This window comes from Salarias fasciatus, chromosome 7 (assembly GCF_902148845.1).
Source record: "Salarias fasciatus chromosome 7, fSalaFa1.1, whole genome shotgun sequence".
Lineage (NCBI taxonomy): Eukaryota > Metazoa > Chordata > Actinopteri > Blenniiformes > Blenniidae > Salarias > Salarias fasciatus.
Window position 1 is genome coordinate 6,568,861 of NC_043751.1, and position 25,000 is coordinate 6,593,860.

At 48.1% G+C, this 25,000-nt stretch overlaps 2 protein-coding genes across 2 annotated transcripts; both read left to right on the forward strand.

Annotated features, from left to right (window-relative positions):
• The first annotated feature begins 7,917 nt into the window (after nt 1–7,917).
• Nucleotides 7,918–8,468, forward strand: LOC115392172 (lactose-binding lectin l-2-like). The gene has a single exon (XM_030096710.1). The coding sequence runs from the start codon at nt 7,980–7,982 to the stop codon at nt 8,466–8,468; it is 489 nt and encodes a 162-aa protein (XP_029952570.1). The 5' UTR covers nt 7,918–7,979.
• Nucleotides 8,469–21,564: 13,096 nt separating this feature from the next.
• On the forward strand, nt 21,565–24,689 carry LOC115391704 (AP-3 complex subunit beta-2-like). Its single transcript, XM_030096035.1, has 5 exons — nt 21,565–21,786; nt 21,868–21,952; nt 22,057–22,154; nt 23,999–24,137; nt 24,285–24,689. Exons 1-5 carry the CDS (start codon nt 21,672–21,674, stop codon nt 24,433–24,435), a joined length of 588 nt encoding a protein of 195 aa, XP_029951895.1. The 5' UTR covers nt 21,565–21,671; the 3' UTR covers nt 24,436–24,689.
• Nucleotides 24,690–25,000: the final 311 nt, after the last annotated feature.

Sequence of the window (25,000 nt, forward strand, 5' to 3'; positions counted from 1 at the left end):
AAAAGGTCCCCACAAGGCACGTCGTTCCACGTTTTGCTATCCTTGTGGGGACATTTGGCCCCGACAAGGATAGAAATACAAGAACGCACACGCACACGCACACGCACACACACACACACACACACACACACACACACACACACACACACACACACACACACACACACATCATAAAATGCTCAGTCAAAGGCCACGTACACACAACGTAATGTGTGTCAGAAAAGTATCTCTTAAATCTGGGTCATCAAACAAATTAAAACACCAGGTGAGAACTCATAATCGTCAGTAACCGTGTCAGAGGTCAGAAAATAACAGTCTGACTCTACACTAATGAGGTTGATGTCTCGAATAGAGTCATGTGGCATTCGTTAAGGAGCCAGACTTTTGGGAAACTATTTTTGATTTTTGTGGTAAAAGGCTGAACAGTGAATTTATTACCAAGACTGTCTCCTAGGGCACAAAACTATGGTACCTCACTTAAACAAATATCTGATTAGAATATTACAAACTGGCCTAATAACCTGTGCAAGAACAATTCTGAAGTGTTGGAGCGATCCCCAAATCCCCAGGCTGAATATGTGGAAGACTCAGATGATGGAAGCAGCAACATGTGAGAAGATAATGGGGTGATTGAACAATTAAACTGATGTAATCAACCAACAATGGGATATTTTGGCAGATTTAAAGGGCTCTCAGACAGCTGTGAACCAGCTCTCATCGTTCATTGGGAAGAGCCGTTCAAACAAGCAACTCGGTCATTGAACGTCAAAGCTCTAGTAGAGCTGGGATTTATTTATTTATTTATTTGTTAGCTTTGATATATTTCTTTAAATGAGGTACCATAGTTTTGTCCCCTAGGAGACAATCTTGATAAATCTGGGAAGTTCACAGTTCAGCCTGTTAAGTTTATTTTGAAAATACATGCAGCAAAGCCACGTTATAGCTTACGCAGTGACATCATCACGTGTGCCTGCGTGCACTGAGACGCTTTTTTTAATATACGGAAATAAATCCAGTCTGTGTGAGTTCCCAGACGAAAGACTCGTGGAGGTCCATCTCTTTAATTAACTTTTCTTTGGCAACCGGTGCAAAGAGACTGGAGCAGAGATGTCCAACGCAACACAGCCATTTACCCAAACAATCTAAAACAGTATCCTAAAAGTCTGGCTCCTTACCGAACGCTACATGACCTTATTCGAGACATCAACCTCATTAGTGTAGAGTCAAACTGTTATTTTCTGACCTCTGACACGGTTACTGATGATTATGAGTTCTCACCTGGTGGTTTAATTTGTTTGATGACCCAGATTTAAGAGATATTTTTCTGACACACATTACATTGTGTGTACATGGCCTTTGACTGAGCATTTTATGGTGTGTGTGTGTGTGTGTGCGTGAGCGTGTGCGTGTGTGTGTGTGTGTGTTCCATTGCTCTGTTAAAGCGGTCAATACGGTGTTACAAATGAACTGCTTTCCTTTTTAACCTGGTGACCGACTTCCTTTGGCATGTCCTGCTGCTGCTGTTAGTGGCAGTGAGTGTTTGAATCAGACTCATTAAAGGTCTAACACAGCTTTTTGTCTGGTTTGTAACATCTACCCAGTGTTGCCAACTTGGCGACTTTATTTCTTCAAAATAAAACAGATGACAATGTTTGATTATATACATATTGTTACGGGTGGGGTCGGAGGCTCAGGCGCAGACGACACGGGAGAACAGATGGCGGGCAAAAATGGATTTATTTTAACAAAAGGTGAGCCCAGAAGCAGAGCCGGACCAAGCTGGGTCCGGGATGACTCTCGGCAATTCTCAGTCCAAGGTTGGATCCGAGTCCGGAGGAACTAGGAGCAGGCAGGCGGCAGGAGCGGCAGGCGGAGCGGATCCCCAGACTGCGAGCAGAGGGAAAAAAAGGTGAATTCACAGATCACGAGAGCAGGTCGAAGCAGGCACGTCTAACACACTGTAGCAGAGGTTAAGATCCAGCGCCGATTCCAGCCAAGGACGCCACTTAAATAGGGACGAGAGCAGCTGACCCTCATCTGGCTGATGAGCTGGAACCACGCCTCCGAAAACCCGCTCCAGTGCCGCCCACCTGAAAAACAAACAAACGGCCTCCCTATGAGGAGGCCGGGGGGCTGGCCATGACAGTACCCCCCCTCCTACGTGTGCCTCCAGGCACACGCACCAATCGCCCAGGATGGCGGCGATGAAACTCCCGGACGAGACTGGGGTCCATAATGCGGCCCCGGGGGACCCAGGAACGCTCCTCAGGTCCGTAACCCTCCCAGTCCACCAGGTACTGAACCCCTCGACCCCGGCGGCGCACATCCAGAAGCCGCCGCACCGTATAAACCAGGCCGCCATCCAACATCCTGGGCGGAGGCGGGGCACGGACAGGGGGGACCAGGTCACTCTCGGCCACAGGCTTGATCTGAGAGACGTGGAAAGTGGGGTGGATGCGCATGGACGAGGGAAGCTTGAGACGCACCGCGCAGGGATTGATGATCCTCTCCACTTCAAACGGTCCCACAAAGCGAGGGGACAGCTTCCGAGATTCAACCCGAAGGGGCAGGTCCTTGGCCCTCAACCAGACCTTCTGTCCAGGGGAATAGGTGGGAGCGGCAGTCCGCTTGCGGTTGGCCTGCTGCTCCATTCTGTGGGAAGACCTGAGCAGGGCGGTCCGCGCCCTCTTCCAGACCCGTTCACATCTCCTCATCGCAGCTTGAACGGAAGGAACCGCCAACTCCTGTTCCTGGGATGGGAACAGAGGGGGCTGGTACCCCAGGGAGCACTGAAACGGGGACAAGCCTGAGGAGGAGCTAACCAGCGAGTTATGCGCGTATTCCACCCACGGCAGGTGAGTGCTCCAGGCCGCAGGATCCTCCGCAGAAACACACCGGAGCAGGGCCTCCATCTCCTGATTTAGGCGCTCCGTCTGACCATTAGACTGGGGATGGAAACCAGAAGACAGGCTCACCTTGGCTCCCAACGCCGAACAAAATGCCCTCCAAACCTCCGATGTGAACTGTGGTCCCCGGTCGGACACGATATCCACAGGGATGCCATGAACGCGGAACACTTCAGTGACGAGCAGGTCTGCTGTCTCCTTGGCCGATGGCAACTTACAGAGGGCGACAAAGTGGGCAGCCTTGGAAAACCTGTCCACAATAGAGAGGATTGTGGTTTTACCGTTGGAGGGAGGCAGGCCAGTGACGAAGTCCAGTGCAATATGGGACCACGGCCGACTGGGCACTGGCAAGGGTTGAAGGAGGCCAGAACAGGGCCGAGTGGATGTCTTATTCCGGGCGCAGACAACGCAGGCCGCCACAAACTCCCGCGTGTCCTTGTCCATCGATGGCCACCAAAACCTCTGTCGTAGAACTCCCAATGTGCGGGTGACTCCAGGGTGGCAGAAAAGCTGGGAAGAGTGTCCCCACTGCAGGACCTGAGAGCGGACAGAGCTGGGCACAAACAGGCAGTTAGCGGGGCCGTTACCTGGACCTGGCTCGTGCTGTTGAGCCTGTTGCACTAGGGATTCCACCTCCCATGTGAGAGATCCGACAGTGCAGGACTGGGGAAGGATGGAACCTGGTTCTGATGGGGAGTCCTCGGTGGCAAACTGGCGTGACAGAGCATCTGGCTTGATGTTACGCGACCCCGGGCGGTAGGTCAAGGTGAAGTTGAAACGCCCAAAAAACAGAGTCCAACGGGCCTGACGGGAGTTCAGACGTTTAGCAGAGCGCACATACTCGAGGTTCTTGTGATCAGTCCACACTATGAATGGCTGCTCAGCTCCCTCCAGCCAGTGCCTCCACTCCTCCAACGCCAGCTTGACCGCCAGAAGCTCTCGGTTGCCGATGTCATAATTGCGTTCTGCTGGTGAGAGGCGGCGAGAAAAAAAGGCACAGGGGTGCAGCTTGTTGTCCGAGGTAGGGCGTTGGGACAGAATGGCTCCCACACCGGTTTCCGAGGCGTCTACCTCCACCACAAACTGGAGACTGGGATCAGGCTGAATTAGTATGGGAGCTGTAGTGAAGCGAACCTTGAGTTCCTGGAAGGCCTTCGCGGCCTCTGGGGACCAAACAAACGGACGAGTGGTGGACGTGAGAGCAGTGAGGGGTGCGGCCACCTTACTGTAGTTCCTGATGAACCGGCGGTAGAAGTTGGCAAAACCCAGGAACCGTTGAAGCTGCTTCCGATTCTCCGGCTCAGGCCACTCCTGTACCGCCACCAGCTTAGCTGGATCCATGCGAGTCTCTCCCTGTGAGATGATGAAACCCAAGAAGGACACAGTGGACTGATGGAACTCACACTTCTCGGCCTTCACATACAGGTGATTCTTCAGGAGTCTCTCCAGGACCAGACGGACATGCTGGATGTGTTCCTCAGTACTGCGGGAGGAGATCAGGACATCGTCAAGGTACACAAAAACGAAGCGGTCAATGAAGTCTCGGAGCACATCATTCATGAGGTTCTGAAAAACCGCAGGAGCGTTAGTGAGTCCAAATGGCATAACCAAGTACTCAAAATGGCCCAGAGGAGTGTTGAACGCGGTCTTCCACTCATCCCCCTCACGAATGCGGACCAGGTGATAGGCGTTGCGGAGATCCAGTTTCGTGAACACCGTGGCGCCGTGCAGGGGAAGGAAGGCCGAGCTAAGCAAGGGCAGCGGGTAGCGGTTCTTTACGGTGATGTCATTTAGACCTCTGAAATCAATGCAGGGTCTCAGAGAGCCGTCCTTCTTGCCGACGAAGAAAAAACCCCGCTGCCACTGGAGAAGAAGAGGGACGAATGGTTCCAGCCGCCAGGGACTCCTGAATGTAGGTCTCCATGGCGGCGCGCTCAGGCCGGGTCAAATTGTACAACCGGCTGCGGGGCAATGTGGCTCCTGGAAGCAGATCGATGGGACAGTCGTAAGGTCGGTGTGGCGGCAGAGAGAGGGCCTTGCTCTTACTGAACACTTGGACCAGGTCGTGGTACGCCTCAGGGACTGCTGACAGATCTACCGGTTCTGGCGGGGAGGACTGCAGAGAGACATGTGGAGTGAGTGCAGAACGTAAACAGTTACTTAAACAAAATGGGCTCCAGGAATCAATCTCCTCCTTAATCCAGTCAATACGGGGGTTGTGTTTACGCAGCCACGGGAAACCCAGCACCAGCGGGGGCTGCGAGTGGTCAATGAGATGGAAGGTCAGAGTCTCATGATGATTTCCAGAGAGCACCAAATCCACCGGACAGGTCTTGTGGCTGACCTGAGCCAGATGGAGCCCATTTAGCGACCTCACAGCTAGCTCAGACTCCAGCGGAACACAGGGAATGTCCAGCTGGCGAGCTAGCTGGATGTCCATGAAACTTTCCTCTGCACCTGAATCCACCAGAGCAGCAACAGGAACAGACTGGGTGAGATAACAGAGAGTGCCGGTTACCTGAAATCGTTGAGGGGTCTTGATGGAAGTTCGGCTCACCCGCAGCCCCGCATCTACAGGGGAGCCTGATCTTTTAGCGGCCGCTTGGGGCACTCGGCGACAAAATGTCCAGTGCCGCCGCAGTAGAGACAGGCGTTCGCGGCCCGGCGCTGCCTCCTCCTCTCCTGCGAGGAGAGCTGGACGCTGGATCTGCATGGGCTCTGGCTCCGAAGCCGAGACCGACGCCCCCGTTCCCGCTGGCTGATTCGGCGCAGAAACTACGGAAGCCGGGACGCGGCTCGCTCGCACCCGACGGCGTTCTCTGATGCGGTTGTCCATGCTGGTGCACAAAAAAAATCAAGCTGTCCAAATCGGGAGGTCGCTCTCGGGTGGCCAGTTCGTCCTGCAAGTCCTCCTGCAGGCCCCGTAAGAACGCGCACTGGAGAGCGCTGCTGTTCCATCCACTCCCCGCGGCTAGAGTCCGGAACTCGATGGCGTACTCGGCCACACTGCGGCTTCCTTGGCGGATAATCATGAGCCTGTCCCCCGCGTCTCTGCCCTTCACCGGGTGGTCAAAATTCCTCTTCATCTCCTCCGTGAAGGCTTGATAAGTCCGACAAGCCGGCGACTGATTCTCCCACAATGCCGTTCCCCACGCCCTTGCCGGGCCGGAGAGGAGCCCGATTAGGTAAGCGATGCGGGACCCATCGGAGGGATAAGATAGCGGCTGCAGCTCAAACACGAGAGAAACCTGCGTGAGGAAGGCCTGGCAGGAACCAAGGTCTCCAGCGTACCGCTCCGGTGTGGGCGCATTCGGCTCCCGGAATGGAGCCATCATCTGCGGAGTCGGAGCCGGGGCCGGGACCGGGGCGGTGGGAGGAGCCACCGCGGAGACCGCTGATGAGGCAGCCAGGTGTTCGGCGATCCCAGCAACCTGCTCGGACAAACGGGAGACCTGGCCAAACATTGTTCCCAGGACTTTGTTGTGTTCGGCCAGCTTCTTCGCCACAGACTGCGGAGCCGAAGGTACCTGGTCTCTCCCGGGGTTGCCGTCTGCTGAGCTCATCTTGGCTGGATCTTACTGTTACGGGTGGGGTCGGAGGCTCAGGCGCAGACGACACGGGAGAACAGATGGCGGGCAAAATGGATTTATTTTAACAAAAGGTGAGCCCAGAAGCAGAGCCGGACCAAGCTGGGTCCGGGATGACTCTCGGCAATTCTCAGTCCAAGGTTGGATCCGAGTCCGGAGGAACTAGGAGCAGGCAGGCGGCAGGAGCGGCAGGCGGAGCGGATCCCCAGACTGCGAGCAGAGGGAAAAAAAGGTGAATTCACAGATCACGAGAGCAGGTCGAAGCAGGCACGTCTAACACACTGTAGCAGAGGTTAAGATCCAGCGCCGATTCCAGCCAAGGACGCCACTTAAATAGGGACGAGAGCAGCTGACCCTCATCTGGCTGATGAGCTGGAACCACGCCTCCGAAAACCCGCTCCAGTGCCGCCCACCTGAAAAACAAACAAACGGCCTCCCTATGAGGAGGCCGGGGGGCTGGCCATGACACATATACTCATTTTTTCTTTCCTCCTAACTCTGTAACTGCATGGACATTAAAGTGGCTAGGTTTGCAGCATCAACTTGCCTCTAAATTAAGTTGCGCCCCCCTAAAAAAAAAAAGTCACCAGCCGCCGCTGCTGATGAGATATCTTTATTTACATCTGCAAAATAAATCAACTGTGATCCACTTCTTTAAGTTATCTTGAAGTTGATTCTTTTACTAAAAGTGGGCATTTCGTGTAGTTACTTATAGGGATTTGAGGCACAGTGTAAAGAAGAGATGTCAACTGAAGCAGGGTTTTATAGGTTCATAAGTAATTAACTAATTTAAATACAACCAGTGTATAATTGTCCTTAAGAATACACCACTGCTTTTAACAATTCAAGAAAAAAAACCAAAGAATGGATGTCTGTCATTTAGAAAGTAGAAGCTGTGGACAGTCATCTGTTAATCAAATTGTTTTTTTGCTTTGATACATTCATTTTCAATGCTTCAGGAAGCCTTCCACACTCTCCTCCTGTACGATTCTTTTTTCTTCTTTTTATTTGACTTTATTTGTACAAGTAATCTCACTGAGACAGACATTCATATTTTCAAGAGAGAACTCTTAAAGGGACACTTGTGTAATTAATCTGTGGTTTTTCTGTTGGCAGTGCCATGAATATTTTAATCCAGATTCCCCCTGAGCTAGTTTCAGCAACTTGTCCTGGAACTGCTTGCTTTGACCTAGTATTTTGACCTTTTGTTTGTGAGTCCAATCACCATGACCGTATCATCAGAGAGTCATCGGAGTAATCAATGGGGGCCGAGAAATTGGCGACGAGTCAAAAAAAAAAAATAAAAATTTGATCACCAGTTTTATTGACCTGAACAAAGCTGTTGATAAGACTCTCAGTGCGGCTCCGCCTCTCTCAGGGATATAAAACACTTTCTCCTCTGTGAGATTCAGTCTCCTCAAACGGCTCTGAACAGCTCCAGCAAGACATCAAGGCCTTCTCACTCAGAGACATTTGAAGCCTCAACATGATGTTTTTCCTCTTTTTGTGTTTCCTCGCTCTTGGTGCTGCGGCTCCCTTGGAGGAGAAAAACACGAAGCTCCAGCGTGGCGGTTGTGCACCGTTCTGGTTCAGCTTCAGTGGCCGCTGCTATCGGTATGTTGCCACAGAGATGACCTGGGCTGATGCAGAATTCCACTGTGTGTCACTGGGAGCCAACCTGGTGTCCATCCACAGTCAGGAAGAACAGAACTTTGTCAAATCACTGATTCAGAACTTTGACCCGGTTCAAGGACGCACCTGGATTGGACTCACCGACCTTCATAAGAATTTTAGATGGATGTGGTCTGATGGATCCAGGGTGGACTTTGTCTTTTGGAATACGGGAGAGCCAAGCAACTATGAAGGAGCAGAGTCATGCGTTGAAACGAACTACAGTGCGAATAAGAAGTGGAACGATGCAAAGTGCCATGAAACATTTCCGTTTGTTTGTGCATCACGCACAGTCTGCCCTTAGCAGCGGAGAAGAGCTTATCTGACTTGTGTTTCGTTCCATGATTTTAAATCCTGAAGATATAAGACTCTTTATCTTTGCCCTGAAATATGAGAGGTCTCTCTTTAAAGACTGAAAAAAAAAATCATTCCAATTGATTGAATGAATCTGTTCTGAAACTCAGGACAGTCTTCATTTTGAGATTGTATATGACAATTCAGTAATGTTCCTATACACATGTGTTTGTATGTTCAACATGTCTTATTCACAAAATGAAATGCTTATAGTCATCTTTTACTTTGTTACGTTTGTTTGTTTTGTGCCAAATGACTTCTATTTGAATGTCTTATTCCTGCTTTGTACAGAATTTGAAGGAGTTCAGAAATGTTTTGTAGTTTTTTGAAGTCTTTCAAAATATGTTGTGCCTGCACTGAATTGAAGAAACTACCCAATCGTATTATACACTGTATAAGGAAAAAAAGAGCATTCCAATTCTGAAACTACCACTTCAGCTAAATGGAGCAGAGCGTTAGTTCTGACAGGCACGGAGTCAAGCTGCTGGCCGTTCCCATGCTCAGGGGCGGCCTTACACCTCACGTCAGGTGATCAGTCTCCTCCCAGCCAGATCAGCTGATCTATTGGGTGTGTATCTGAACCACCCCAGTCTACCCGAGCGTCTGGCCGTCATCTGCACGCTGCTGGTACCCACCTCCTCCCCAGCTCCTCCTGGTGTTGTGACTTGCCATGTATCCGTCTATCTCCTTCTCTTTCTGTTCCTGCACCCAACCAGAATAGCAGAAAGCCGCCACCTCTGAGCCTGGTTCTGCAAAGGTTTCTTCCTGTTAAAGGGAGTTTTTCCTTTCCACAGTCGCTTATGCTTGCTCATGTGGATCTGTTGGGTTGCTCTGTAAAGGGGTCCAGAATCAACCATGTTGTCATTGGCACTGCGTAAGCTGACTTGAATTGAAATTGTGCTTGCTCTGTTCCGGGGGTTTTGCAACCGCTCTCCCTCTCTCATGCTCGTCCAAGTCGGCACTTGGAAGGTGGGGAGGTTGCTCTCCCTGCCTCAGGGTTTTCCCACAGGCGTGGGGAAGGGGAGGGAGGTCCCAGAACAGAGCCACACCGCCAAAGTTCATATTGGCCACGTTTAGCTCGATCTCCATTGGTCGTCGTTTCCAGGCACGTAATCGTCATGTTTTACATCCAGCTGTTGTTATTATGTTGTTATCTTGCAAATCTTGTAATTTCATTCCCATGCTCTGATTGCAATAAATTTTGACAAAGTGATCCTGACAGAAATACATATTTATACTTTTGATTACTTTGAAAACAGTGTCATTCATTACATTCTGAATTTAAAAATACTGTGCATAAAGATCTGTGACAGTAGAAAGATAAATGTTAATTAATATGCATAAAGATTAGTTATGTAGGACTAGATGTTATTATCCCTCAGTAGATACCTATGGCACCGATGAGACACTGTGGCAGGCAAATAAGTGACAGCATCCCTTGGGTTGTCAAGTGGGCGCCCTCCTTCTTAGGTGTTTCGCTGACAGGCCCACGACACCTTCAGAGGGTTCAGCAGTGAATCCCAGCGTCCCAGGTTCACCCCCATCAGCCATCAGACATTTGGAGGCCCAGGTCAAGTCCTTCCTCTTGCTCCATAGTAGGACTGAACGATATGAGGAAGATATTGAATTGCGATATTTCCCCTCAATATTGCGATTGCGATATAGAATGCGATAATTAAAAAAAATAGACTAAATTAAATATTTGTTTCAAAGTTTAAACATTTCTTTCCCATAGGGTAGTTCGATTTGTTAGAATTAAATAAAAAGGCATATGACTTGTAACAAACTGAACTTTATTAGAAAACTCATTAAAATACAGAACAAAATCTGTATATTCAAAATTTAAAAGTCACTGAAAAAACAACTGAAGAGACATGGAATGAAGCACCTGTGAAATGGCTTTGGCCTGTTCCAGCACTCCAGAGACCATTTTCTCTTTTGATCCCCATCTTGTTGGGCTCTCTGTAACGAGGTTCTGCTCAGGGATGCTGATCCCTCTGCGCCTCAGTCAGAGCTGTCTTCTTTTTCCAGCTGTGGGAAAAGTGTCCCACCAGCTTCCTGCACATCCTGTTGCCCCTGAGACTCTTTCTATAATATAAATACGAATAACACATTTTTGTCATCAGCATAAAACACACTACTTTTTTTTTTGTGATCAAATGTTTTTTATTTAACAAAAACAGAAACAGTCAAAGACATGAATTGACCGTACAACCAAAACATTTTGTCGTCAGTGACTGACTGTAGCAAGTAATACTATAAAATAATAAAATTATTTAAGAATAAAAAAATATATATAATAAAAATAAATAAATAAATAAATAAATAAATAAACACAAAACCAGGGCACCACCCCCACCCCACAAACAACACTCACACTAGCACGCTCTTACAAAACTAGTGACACCACAAAGTCTCTGATGAACTTCTTGAGCGCACACACACATACACACAACATATACACATACATGAAAATTCAATTCAGGGGAAACAGGAAATCAACAGTCTGGTCAAGTGAGGAGAAAGCTCAACTCACAAACTCTTTCAGCGAGTCAGCTACTCTGTTCCAGTTGTTTATGGTAGCTTCATCCGCACCATTGACTCTGGCAGTTGATAATTCCAAGTAAACTACATCAAGGAAAGTGAGGGCCCATTGCCTGATGGTGAGTGAATGGGGAGGCTTCCATCTAACTGCAACCAGTTTCTTGGCAGCTGTTATGCAAGCTAGGACAGTGCGTTTTTTGATCTTGGAAATATTTATTTCTGACAAATCAATTAACAAAAGGACTGATATAGACACTGGAATAGTTACTAACACTAATTCTGATAACTTGGCTGCCACTTCAGACCAGAATTGTGAGACCGGAGGACAGTCCCAAAACATATGTAAAAAAGTACCATGGACTTTCAAAGGGCATAAGCTACACAAAGGAACAGCTATCAGCTTCATACAGTGGAGTTTGCGGGGGGTCAAATATGTTCTGTGTATATAGTTGAAATGAATTTGCTGATGGTCTGGGTTACGGGAAGCCTCTTTAATATGTGTCCAAACTTGTGACCAAGAAAAATCTGAGTTCAAATTAGGACAGTCACGCCTCCATATTCTCTCAAGGGGAAGTTCAGTGTAGGAAGCCTTCAGGAGAAAATAATATAATACAGACACTGGTCCTCTATTCTTACAACGAGTAAGAATTCATTTGTGTAAAGGATGAACAGGTAATGCTTGTTGCATCGGGGCACCATGTGCCTGTAACGAAGATCTAAGTTGAAGATAGAAAAAGAAAGATTGTGTTGGAACATTGTACCGATCTCTTATGTCCTGAAATGAACACAGCCCAGCATCAGAATAAATGTCATTCAAAGTGCGAATATTACTATTAATCCAGGCAGATCGTGACACATATCTACCTCCAATCAAGAGACCAGAGTTGTTATAGAGTGGCGTACGGGTGTGCCACTTACAGGAGATTTTACAGTGAAGCTCAACAGCACGCCATGTCTGAATAAGTTGTGATACAATTGGGCCAAAGCGTAAGCGGCATTGTTTATTGGATAGATTAGCAAAAAGAACCTCCTGCAAGCTCCAGGGTCTAACACAATTTTCTTCCAGCTTGCGCCAGGAGACTGAAGCATCTGTGTTATGCCACACCAGTACTGGTCTAAGCACAAACGACCAAAAGTAATATTTAAAGTTTGGCACGGATAGGCCACCGCTATCTATTCCTCTCTGTATTGTGGATCGTTTGAGGCATGGGCGCTTCCTGTTGCAGATAAACCGGGAGATAGCAGAATTTATCTTATCCCAATAGTTCACAGGAGGCAAGAGGGGAATCATTGAGCTGATAAAATTTATCCTGGGCAGGATGTTCATTTTAACTATAGAGACACGAGCTCTGAGGGAGTTGGGAAGGCTGATCCACCTGTCCAACTCTGCTTGGATTCTATTTAGTGTTTGTGTGTAGTTATAAGTTACCGTACGGTTCAGAGATGGGAAAATTTGTATTCCGAGGTACTTAAAATCCTGTACAACTGGAATTCCAGATGGAAATTGCAACGTTTTAGCCGAGTCATTAAGAGGGAGCAGTGCAGATTTTGTCCAATTGATCTTAAAGCCTGAGAGAGAACTAAATTCTTCACAGATGAATAATAAATTAGGTAGAGATTGCAGAGGCTTCTCCATAAATACCAGCACATCATCAGCATATAATGATAGGTGATGCTGAGTATCGTTAACTGAAATTGGGCACACAGAGCAGGACTGACGAATCATTTGAGCAAGTGGCTCAAGCAAGAGTGCAAACAGTGCCGGGCTCAAGGGACAGCCCTGTTGGGATGATCTGGTGACTGGGAACAATGTAGAGGAAAGTTGACCGGTGAGCACCAAGGCTGAGGGATTTGAGTACAGAACCTTCACCATCTGAATAAAGCTGTTACCAAAACCCATTTTTTCCAAGACCGCCCACAAAAACGACCACTCAAGCCTATCGAATGCTTTCATGGCATCAAGTGAAAGCACTGCAGTTGGTTCTTTTTTGTCTGTAGATGCATCAATTATATGTAGAAGACGTCTGACATTGTCTGAAGCTAACCCCGACTTTATAAAACCAGTCTGATCGCAGCTGACTAATGTTGACATGTAGTTCTGAATGCGTCTGGCCAGCACCTTGGCATATATTTTAAGATCTGCATTTAATAAACTGAGCGGTCTATAACTACTGCAGTCTACAGGGTCCTTGTCTTTCTTAAGGAGTAAGGATATTAGGGCTATGTTGACGTCCCTTGAAAAACTGCCTTTGCCTATAGAAGTCATAATCATGTCAAGGAGTAGCGGCCCTAGCTCATCCCAGAATTCCACATATACTTCAGGGGGAATTCCATCAAACCCTGGTGACTTATTTCTCTGCATGTCAAAAGCCGCAGCTTTAAGTTCCTCCAATGAAATGGGCAAATCAATTCGAGCAGAGTCTATTACTGGTAATTGTGGTAAATCTAATTGACTAAGGAAGGTCCGACACTTATCTTCATCCAGGTGAATCTCTGATTGGTATAAATTAGCATAAAACGTACGAAAAGTTTCATTCACCTGCTTAGGATCTGTCACAATTTGGCCTGTTGTAGATCTAACAGATGGAATTTCAGCAAAGTGCTCGTTGGTCCTAATTTTGGAGGCCAGGAGGTGACTGGGTCGAGATCCCTGAAAGTAGTAACGCTGCCTGGTCCTATGTATCAAAAACTCCGACTCTTGTTTTAAAATGTTATTAATTTCTCTTTTAAGGACCTCACGCTGGGATTCGGTTTGTTGAGAGTAATTACTTTGTAAGGCTGCATCTGTTTTAGCCAGGTCAGCTTCTAAAGCTTGTAATTTGGCCGTTCTAGCTTTACGCAAGGATGAAGCGAAGCAAATGGCATTACTTCGTATAAAACCTTTAACCGCATTCCATAAAATTCTTGAGTCATCGACAGAGCCTAAATTAAATTCCAAAAACTCCTTTAAGTGGGAAAGAAACTGAGACTTATAATTATCATTCTTTAACAGGGTGATATTAAACCGCCATCTAGCTGCACGCTTAGACAGACAGCTCAATGTTACACTACATAACACTCCTTTGTGATCTGATAAAGCAATAGGTAACAAGGAGGCATCATTAATTTTCTGAAAAAGTTGTGGTGAAGTAAAGAGAAAATCTATTCGAGAGAATGATTTATGCCTGGCTGAGAAAAAGGAGTAATCCCTCAGTGTTGGGTTGACTGAACGCCATACATCTATTAAACCAAGAGTCTCGACCCAGGAATGTAAAGCTGCAGTTGCTAATTGTTGATCCTTTGAGGCATTTGAACTAGATCGGTCATTTGAGTGCCAAACTACATTCATATCGGCCCCTATTATGAATGAATATTCAGACAGTTTTAACATTTTCTGTGTGAGAATGTCATAAAAAGCCTTGTCATATTTGTTTGGAGCATACGCGGAAACAATGGCTACTTTCCTCCCAAATAGTTCAACCTTGGCCACTGCAATCCTTCCCGCAGTGTCCGCCCATACATCCAGCACCTTTATTTTGAGAGTGCGCTTACAACATAAAACACACTACTGACTACATTTACATGGAGTCAATATTCGGATTAAGGCCAATATTCCGGTTTCTGAAACATTTGGAACAAGAATTTGGCACTCAGAGAGCGCAGACCTCCGCCGCAGCTCAAATCAGTCACCAACAACCATAAAAACACCATATATAATCACACAACATTGTGATCGGGGGTGTGATCGGAGCAGAGCGCTGCAGCATGCGGTGCTTCTCTCTGTCGCCCTGTCGCCCTCTCTTCCTGTGTGTGTCTGTTCATCTGAAAAGGAAAACCAAAAAGCAACATAATTACCTCTGCCAGGAGGTTATGTAATCATGTCGGTTTGTTTGTTGGTTTGTTGGTTGGTTGGTTGGTTGGTTGGTTGGTTGGTTTGTTAGCAAGATCCCAGAAAAAGTAATGGACTGCAATGAAACTTTGTGGAAAGGTGGGTCTTGGGCTAACTTAGAATTGATTAAATTTTGGTGATGATCCAGATCACTGTCTGGATCCAGGAATTTTTTAAAGGAGTCTTTATCATTGAGAAATAGGGAGTCTTTCACATGGTTGGGCAGGCCCGCCGACAGGGGGCGACAAACGCCTGGTTCACACAGGACGCGCCGCATCCGACGCGGAAGTGGGAAATGCCGCGCACCGACTGTCAGATCGGCGCCCCTGTTAACCTATCGGTTCATACAGGAGACGTGGGGGACCGCCGCGTGCGTAGCGACGCGCGCCGTGGACCGCCAGTTGTAAAACTGGACAGAGCAGATCGCACCACACAGGAAGTCGGGAACGGAAAATACGAGATAATCCGGTCAGTTTTCAAATTAAAATGAAGGCGGAGGTAATAACCCATTTACCTGCTGAAACAGACAGTTATTTCTGTTTACATGATCAGGGATATTCCCATTCAAACCGCGGCGCACAGACGACACCATGACTGCATTTGCACTTCATGCCACTAGGTGTGCTGTTTGCACGTTTAACCTTATTTTACACAGACAACACAGAGGAAGAAGGGTGCTGCAGGCTCTCTCTGTATGTTGTGAGGAAATAAAAGTGTGAGCCGGCAAGACGTGGTAATATGTTCAATGATGCGATGCACCGTTTTTTCAATAAAAGAGAAGAACTGAACAATCGTTTTCCACACATTTTATGTACTTAGTAGCAGCTAAACTGTGTCACAAGTAGTTCATGTACTCAAAAGACCAAGATTCCTTGCAGAATGAACATGCGCAGAACAGTATTTAATGTGCCTTTCGACCGGGATATTCCTCTCTTTCTCCCTCTCTCTCTCTCTCACACACACATGCACGCGCGCACGGAGCACAGCATTCCTTGCAGAGGACGTGTTGCTGTTCCACATCTTTTATAAATCCGCTGCCATTGTGCAAAACTGGGCTCGGTGATCACGGCGCTTCTGTCAGCGGCACCTTGTAGCAGTCTGCATGGCGCCCCTCCAATGTAAATTTGCGTCACATGACTGTCCTATCGCGCACCTTGCGATGTGCAAATCGCGTTTTGCAATATCGTGAAATTATCGCAAATGCAATATATCATTCAGCCCTACTCCATAGCCACTGACTCCCCTTCTCAGCAGCCCTGACAGCCTGCCTGTGAGCCTGACCCCGCACTCCCATCTCCCTAAGTAGCCCAGATGTTGAGGTGGCTACGAAGCCTCTGCAGCCTGCATCCACTGGGCATAATTCAGTGCTTTGTTTTCATTCCGCCTTCCTTTGCCATGTCACTAAACCTGTGAACAAGTGTGAGGTGGGGCTAAGGACAGGTTGAATAATGGAAAAGTTTGACCTGGGTGAAGTTTACGGTCAATGAAAGGGATCTGACCAGGTGTGAGCACACTTGCCAAGGAGGACACAACACAGGAAGTCGCCCTAGTAGTTTGTATTAAAACCAGTTCTGGCCAGAAATAAAATTCAGTTAATTAGAAGTTCAATAAAACTTGGGCTATATATATATATAAAAAAAATAAAACAAACGCCGGTCTCAAAGCTCCAAGGTACTCGATGCTGCTCCTGGGATCCGGTCCGGGAATCCCTCGGTCACGCGTGCCAGGTCCCACCAAAGGTGGCGTCTTCCTCTGCTCTGGCGCGTGTGTGTATGTATGACGTCACACACCCGTTTGCTCGCCTCGCTCTCTCCCGGCTGGGTCTGCACTCTGGAACCCTACGCGGAACAGAGCTGCAGCAGTAACCAGGCACGTGCCGTGAGCTCCAGGGTTAGGTAGGCAGACAGTCGCAAATTGCGACAGACACACCAATGACAATTTACATGTGGGGGCAGGTAAGTGCCAGCTTACTCTAACAAAATCAAGATCGTATCACACCATTAAAAAAGCTTCAACAATGACTTAATAGCAGTCCCAAGACTCTCCCATTTAACTTTATATCTCATGACCACACAGCGCATTCCTTGTTTGTGATCGAGACGCAAAATGAGTGAGAAAATGACAATTCGGACGCGGAGCTGTCTGCGGTGCTGAAATGTCTCTCTCTCTACAGGGCCCACACCCCAACACACATTTAATGAAAGAACACCTGAAAGCAACAACCAAAAACAACAAATAGGTTTATGCTCAAAGCTCTACTGCACACATGTGCTGCTCTTCTCGCCCCTAATTCATGCCATTCACACAGTTATCACAGTTAACAGATGTAGCATGAAGTGATTCTCCACTGCCCTCCTCCGCTGACTGGATTCCACAAGTGAAGTTGGTTCGCAGCTGGGTGATGCTAGTTAGCAGGTGCGCTAACCGATAGCGGCTAATGTGACTTCATTCAGAGAGAAACCACATTTTCAGTAACACTGCTTAAAAACAAATAAACTCGCTTACTTGCCTTTATGAAAATGTCGAGAGCAAACAACCATGTTGGCAGATATGGAGTGGAAAGTGATGCTCTTTCATGTCACTGCTGCGACCCCCGCCGTCTGACGCCTCTTCCTTATTTCCTCAGTCTGCTCCCCGTCATTTCTTTTCCAGGTGGGAAACTGGAAAAAGCGGAGCCTGCCTTCTGTCCTGCTCCCATTCCGTCGATGCGACTTATTATGGCAGCCTATCACGCAACACGATCTTCCCATTTCTGAGAAATAATGCCGCACTCAAAGACGTGAATCACAGAGTGAGACCGTGGCCTGGGAAATGGCGATTCAATCCCACAATGCAACAGGGTGACGTCACCTGAAAAGGACCGATTCACTAATTCTCCGTGAACGTACGTAGAGCATTGGGATAGCAGAGTAACGTAAAAAAGGCAGAGTAGTGATTGATTTTTTTATGGTGAAACTGACTGCGCCTCCGCGAACTCAAATCAATAGGTGCGTTTGACATGAGAAAGCCAGAGGCAGACTTTTGAGACTTTTGAGCCGCCCCGCCCAGATTTGGCCCGGCGTCACTGACACGTAGGACCTACGTAGGGCATCGAAAACTCGCGAGACCCAAACGAGATCGGTCACAGAGGTAGCCGCGGTGAGCTGCTCCAGAGCAACTCACCGCGGCTACCTGGCCCACCCCTCTGTTTCATACAGGCATGGGATTGGACCCGAGCCCACTCGTCATCAGTTTGATGACAACACGCTTTATTTGCATAAATAAACACCCAGTCCCGGCTCCAGCCCATGGAGAGCTCCAGCCCAGTGTAGATTTGGCGGCATAGGTGCCGAAAAAGTAACGCAGCAGCACAAAAACGGAATCCACAGATCAGAGGCGCTGTTCTACCATGTCCAACAACGTATGATCATTAACCGCACTGCTAAAAAGCACAAATAGTAAAAAAAAAAACAAAAAAAAACAAATGATAAAATAAGCAGCTCTCACCTTTAGCAGAGCTGGAGTCTCCTCTTTTTTTTTTTTGACTTTTGAATAGCACAACACTTCATATTGATCTGAGCAAGCCAGCAGAGTTTGCTGTTGTTTTTTAAGGACATAATAGACTGAAAACTTAATGTTTTTAATGAAATACTATATTTTGACTGAGGGGGCGAGGCAGTCTGCACCCCCCTTGACGCCGGGTCCACGCTTGCAGCAGCACGCACGCGTCACATCTAACTTAAAATTATTTTGTTTTTTTTTTAATTTTCTTGATTTCAGTTAACTGAATATGAATTGACACAATGTGACACACGAAAGAAATTATGAATTCTTTTGTTTTTAATAAGAAAAAAAATTACCCCTCTGACGGGGGGGGGGGGGGGGGTTGTCTGTGAACCCCCCCCACTGTGGGAGTCATGACAAACACAAACATGGAGAACATAGCATTGTCCGAGTTGGAGGCAGACTTATAACTCCGCCCCACGGCTGCGCTGTCTACTTCGTCTAGCTCCGTCTACCTCTGGCTTTGCCATCGTGAACGCACCTATTGCTACGATATGACAGATAAAGGCAGAGCAGCGCTGTGCCTTCAGGAGAGGGTGTGGCCTTCACTGTAATACAGCACAAGAGGAAGTTACTTGTGCAGCTTCTCTGCTTGGCCAGGAGGAGTCTGTGTTGAGTCATTTTTACTGGGCTGTGAAAAGCACTAAATGCTGTCACTTTCAAACGGAAAGGTAGTATATATAGTACTATATCGGAAATTAAAATTTGAAAAATTATATGTAAAATAATAATAATAAAGCAATTGAAAAAAAATAGAAAAACTAATTATTAAAATGGAATGATTTCATTTTTTTCCTATCAGCCCAGGGTAGGCAGTGCCGACCCTGCCTACCCTGACTGTACGTCAGCGGTGGTAGATGACGATGCTGTGATAAAAATCTGGGGTTGATTTTCTGTCTCTGTGATATGCAACAACTGTTCTCACGCATTCTTATTTTTTGAGACCCTGTAAAAACCTTCCTGTGCCTGTTGTTTTCTCTTGCTTTCCTGACTTTTTTATCTGAAACCAACCTTCTCCTTCCTTTTTCCTCATCTCACCTCCATCCCAATCTTTTTCTTTTCTACGTCTGCCAGGATTTTGCGCTGCTTGAACGAGTCACAACATTAACGAGTGTGAGTCAGTTAGCGGCGAAAAGCCACACGTCCTTGAGCCTCCAACCCATATAGCTGCAAATTAAAAAAAAGAAAAAAGAAAAAAAAAGATGAACCCAAGTGCTTCTGAACCCCCGCCTACTGTAGTCGCTGTCCTGTGCTTAGCTCAGCCAAAGCTACCTGAAAACACGGCACCCTCTCCCCCGGTCTCCACCATTAAAGAAGTGATTCTTGCTGCGGGAGAGGGCCGTCCTCCCTACACGTGCACGTGCACGTGCACTGCTGTGGGTGGACGGTGTCCACTCCCTCGAAGACATCGCTTCTCTTAATGGAAACTGCTCACTGTTTGAAAAAGAAAAGTAAAAAAAAAAAAGAAAAAAGAATTTCTGCAACTGGTCATGAAGGCAACACCTGGTGCAAAACAAACAAGCAAACAAACAAACAAACAAACAAACAGAAGAAGTTTGTGCTGAGTCAGCGCTGTTGACTGGCCTGCCGGCTTCATTGGGCTGACGGACACCAGGCAGAGGCGTTCATGGCCGCGCTCCCGTTATCTGCCCACGCGTCTCTGCTTGTGTCTGACGGGGCCGCTGGCCCGGGGCCCCCCCTCACCCGGGCCCGCCCCCCCTCACCCTCTGCCATGTCTCCTGCAGGTGCCCGAGTGGACCAAGTGCAGCAGCCGCGAGAAACGCAAGGAGAAGAAGGTGGAGAAGCCGTTCTACTCGGACTCGGAGGGCGAGTCCGGGCCGACGGAGTCCGCTGACAGTGGTAACTGTGGTGGTGGTGGGGGGGCAGGAAGGGCCGGGGGGCCGAGGGGGGGTAGCTGGTTCTGGGAGAGCCAAGTGGGAGTGTGTGGACTACGTCAGGGGTGTCATGAAAACTCGGCTTTTGGCAGACGAAGCAGTCGCTTCATGTTTGACTCCTGCCTCCCTGACCCCCTTGACCTCTGACCCCCTCCTTCCCCTCAGAGTCGGACTCGGCCAGCGGCTCGGAGAGCGGCAGCGGTAGCGAGGAGAGCGGCTCGGGATCAGAGAGCGAGGAGAGCGAGGAAGGCTCCGACTCCGAGGAAGAGGAGGAAGACGAGGAGGAGAAGAAGAAGAAGAAGAAGAAAGAAACGAAGAAGCCCGTTCAGGAGAGTGAAAGGTAGAACAAAACCAGAACCAACGCCCGGGGAGTTTTCTGAAGAGAGCACATTAAATCACGTCTTCCAGATTTATTCACATCCAGATCATGACCCATCGCTGCTGAATTCCTCTTCTCCACTCCTCCGTCTGTCTCACTCCATCTGATCGCTGTGTTTGGGTTTCAGTGAGCAGAGCAGCGAGGAGGACGAGCGAAAGCGCGCGCCAAAGAGCAAACAGCGGAAGAGCGAGTCGGAGTCGGAGTCGGACGACGACGAGGAGAGCGAGTCTGAAAGCAGCCAGTCGGAGTCCGAAGACTCCGAGTCGGAGGTGGAGGTGAAAAAGAAGAAGAAGGTACGGATGAAGCCTGACAGAAGGAACCCCGTGGCACCACTGCAGCTTGAAACTACAAACGAGAAAAATTATGTTCAAAACCGATTTTTATGAAGTGATGATCCTGATTGGTCGATCTCTTTCCAGCCAGTTGAATCTAAACCTCCTTCGAAACCTGTGAAGAAAGAGAACAAGAAGGAGAAGAAGGAGATGTCTCTGCTCGACCTGGACGACTGTGAGTGTCTTCGTCTCCGGTCCCTTCTAGTTTAGCTTCTGGGACATTTCGCTGGATTTGGGATCAGAGAAGTGAACCGTTTCTTCCTGATTCTTCTCTGACTTGCTGCCCCTCCTCAGTCGAACCGGCTCCCTCCCCTCAAGTCACGCCCGTCAACAGCTTCCTGTCCAACAGCCTGGTGACGGACCTGGAGGGCTTGTCCCTGTCCGACTCCGTCCTTTCCCCGGCGGTACGTCTCGCCCCCCGCCTCCCCTCTCGCCCTCGGCTCTGCTCGGACTGACGGCCGTCTCTCTCCCCTCCCAGACCATCGCCCGATCCAGCGCGCTGAAGAACTACGAGCTGCTGCACCGGATCACGGGGGAGGGGCTGTCGGTGGAGTACTGCTTCAGCCGCCAGCCCTTCAGCCCCGACGCCAACATGGTGGCCGTGCAGATGCAGTTCACCAACAGCGCCACCGCCGACACCAAGAACCTGCACATCGAGGACGCCAAGCTGCAGTCGGGGATGAGAGTCAAGGAGTTCCCCGAGATCGGTGAGTGATGAGGAACGCCGGCCGCCGAGTCCTGAAACCTGACACCTGGACGGCTCTGAGAACTCGCCGGGCTTTCCACAGAGCTGCTGCCTGCAGGGGAGACCGCCACGGCCGTCATGGGCATCGACTTCTGCGACTCGACGCAAGCAGCAAACTTCCAGCTGTGGTGAGAACGACTCACTTCTGGACTTGATGTATTTTCGATTTAAGAGTCTGTTAAGCAGTGAAAAGCTTTCATCTGACTGATGGAACGTTCCGGTTTGGTCGCAGCACCCACACCAGGAAGTTCTTCGTGTCGATCCAGCCTCCGGTGGGCGAGCTGATGCGCTCCGTCTTCCTCACAGAGAACGAGTTTAAGAAGGAGCAAGGTGAGGCCGGCACGGGCGGGGCGGTGGAAACGGAAAGTCTGCTGAGCTTCTTCCTTCTTTTTCAAAAGTGTTTGTGAAAGTTCAGAAGATTTGTACACAATACAGAAAAAAAAGAAAATAACAGCTCCACCCAGTGGAACCTGCTCTCTTCTTCCTCTTCGCTCTCTCAACACACAGTCCAGAGGGGCCCAGAAAAAGTGAGCAGTTTCCACTGGGTGTCAGTGAAATGAGTATTTTCTCAGTAGGTTTTAAAACAGGCGCTCCCAATCCTCCAACACTTATTTTGGTGTTTTTTTTTTATTTCTAAATCCTCCAAACTGGTGGGCAGCATGTGTTCTGATGTGATGTTGGTTTTTCCAACATGGTGACTCTTTACTGTCGTGTCCCCCACATAGAGAAGCTTTTACAGAACCTGGGTAAGTTTTCCTCTATAGCTCCGTCTGTACGTCCACCTGTCCCTCCACCCCCCGCCCCACCACCACCACCTCTTTCTTTTGGCCCCCCACCCCTCCTCGTTTCCATCCTGCTGCCCGGCCACCGATCCCGACTCACTTCTTGAGCACCTAAAGAGGAAACTCCGGCTCACAGCTGCACCGCTCCGCCTGCTCTCACAGCCCGACGAGGTTCTACAGTGGACTTAGGAAAAAAAATCCTAATTCTGATTTATTTCTCAGAAACACAAGATAAAAGAAAAATCTCCTGAAACCAATAATCTGAGATTTACTTCTAAATTTTGACTTTTTTTTTCAGAATTCTGACTTTTTTTGTCCTAAATTCTCAGATTAAAATCAGAATTATCAGACAACCTAATCTTAATTGCAGCTTTTCGCTCAGAAAGTCAGAATTCTGAGTGATTTCTTGCTGAAGGTATTCTCAGATTTCTAGTTTCTTTCTCAGAAATCTGAGTTAGAATCTCGGAATTTTGGAAAAATGTCAAAATTCTTCGAAACAGCTCAGATTTCAGACTGTTTTATTTCTGAAATCAGAGTCTGAATTCCAAATTGTTTCTTGGATTTCTGAATTTGTTCCCTCAGCATTGTGAGATCAGATTTATAATTTAGATTTTAAAAAAAATGAAACGATAAAAACATCAAGAATTCTGACATTAATGTCAGAATTCAGAGAAAGTAAGGAACGGATATTTTGGGGGTTTGTCTCTCGACGCTCAGTAGGAACCAGACTGTGAGAGCAACAGTTCACTGTTTTTGTTTCTGTCTGAAACCGTCCGCTGCAGGAAGTATTTTACTGTTCTGATGTTTCCCACATTCTGAATCCAGTTTTTAATTTTTTTAATGATTTACTGCCCCGCACACAGTAGTTCTTTCTGAATACAGTATGTGGAGCCCATGAGGAGCATGCAAGGTGGTGAAGCTGGTGTCAAATTACAAGATCTACAATCTCATTGCTCTTGAAAGGATGACGTTTCTACTGATAACTCTAAGACTTTCTCTTTCTTCTGAGAGTGTGATACTGCAGGGAGTAGCTCCCTGTTCAGCCCGACGAGCATTACATGATGTATGTGAACGAATTGGAGAAATTAAAATTAGACATTTTGATATTTAATAAGAAGTGGTATTGGTACTTGGTAGGTCAGTACTAGTATTTGTGCATAAAAAATGTGGAACAATACTTTAAGCAAATATTCCAGATGTTTGCAGCATTGAGAGCTGATAAAGAAGTAGTGTCTTGACTCGTGTGTTCGGTGGGAAGCATCAGCACATTCACTGTTATTGGTGGAGTCAGTGAAGCAGAAGCCGAGGTCTGCAGTTCGTCTCCGGTACTCTGCTTGTCCGATCTCCTCGTCAGTGACGTCTCCGCTCCCGGCTCGCTCTCTCTGCTCGCAGGTCAGCTGATGGGGATGAACGAGATCACGGAGAAGCTCACGCTCGATGCAAAGTGCCGGAACGAACACGCCATCGTTCAGAGAGTGACGGCCGCCGCCAACCTCAGCAGGGTGCCGTGCGGCTCGGACCGGGAGTGCAGGTGAGGCGTGCGATCGTCGCGACTGGTCCCTGTTTTTACGTGTTCATCAGACGATCTGACCCGTTTCTCCTCCTTTACTCTGCGACTTCTGACCTGCTGCTTTGACCTCAGTCCTCCCCTTCCTCCTCCTCTTCATCCTGTCTACAGGTTCGCCGGCAGGACGGTGACCAGCGGCAGCTTGGTGCTGGTCACCGTGGCGACGGGGGAGGACGGATCGGCCCAGCTGACGGTCAACTGCGAGAAGATGGTGATCGGCACCATGCTGGTGAAGGACATCCTGCTGGCTCTGACGCAGTGACCCCGCCTCCGACCCCGCCCCTCCCCCCTCGCCTCGTCCGTGTAGCGTCGCCCGCGTTCCTCTTCGTCCGTCGGGAAGTTTCCAGAGCGTTCGGAGCCGGAGGGCAGGAGAACGAGCGCAGCTCTGACGTTGTTCCATCCCGCGGGATTTACTGGGTCAGACTAGGAAACCAAAACCAGCAGTTCGTTCAGAAGCCCCGACATCCAAACTTCAACCCTGCTCTGAAGCTTTCAGGGTTTTCAGAGGATTTGGTTGCTCATTTGTCAAAATGAGCATATGATCTTTCCATTTAGGAACTAATGCTAAAAAAACTGATTCTAATTTAACAAAAATATCACAAACTGACAGTATGAACACGTCTAAATAATCTCTGTTCTTTATTTTGGTACTAACTTCATGCCTAAACTCACTGGTAACAGCAAAACATCTCCGGAATTTGAATGTTTGCACGACATGTGATAATTCTATTTAACTGAGATCAGCATAACTTGAAATTGTGGGCAGAAGGAGACAAGAAAAGCTTTGTGATGTGCTGTTGTTGCAAAAGCAGCCTGTTTAACCTTAC

What these genes read in the sequence shown, in the direction of transcription:
- LOC115392172 (XM_030096710.1), top strand. Translation starts at nt 7,980, where the DNA reads ATGATGTTTTTCCTCTTTTTGTGTTTCCTCGCTCTTGGTGCTGCGGCT.
- LOC115391704 (XM_030096035.1), top strand. Translation starts at nt 21,672, where the DNA reads ATGGTGGCCGTGCAGATGCAGTTCACCAACAGCGCCACCGCCGACACC. An exon ending in CAAGGAGTTCCCCGAGATCG is followed by an intron (nt 21,787 to 21,867) that starts GTGAGTGATGAG and finishes GGCTTTCCACAG; the next exon opens with AGCTGCTGCCTGCAGGGGAG. An exon ending in GGCTCGGACCGGGAGTGCAG is followed by an intron (nt 24,138 to 24,284) that starts GTGAGGCGTGCG and finishes TCCTGTCTACAG; the next exon opens with GTTCGCCGGCAGGACGGTGA.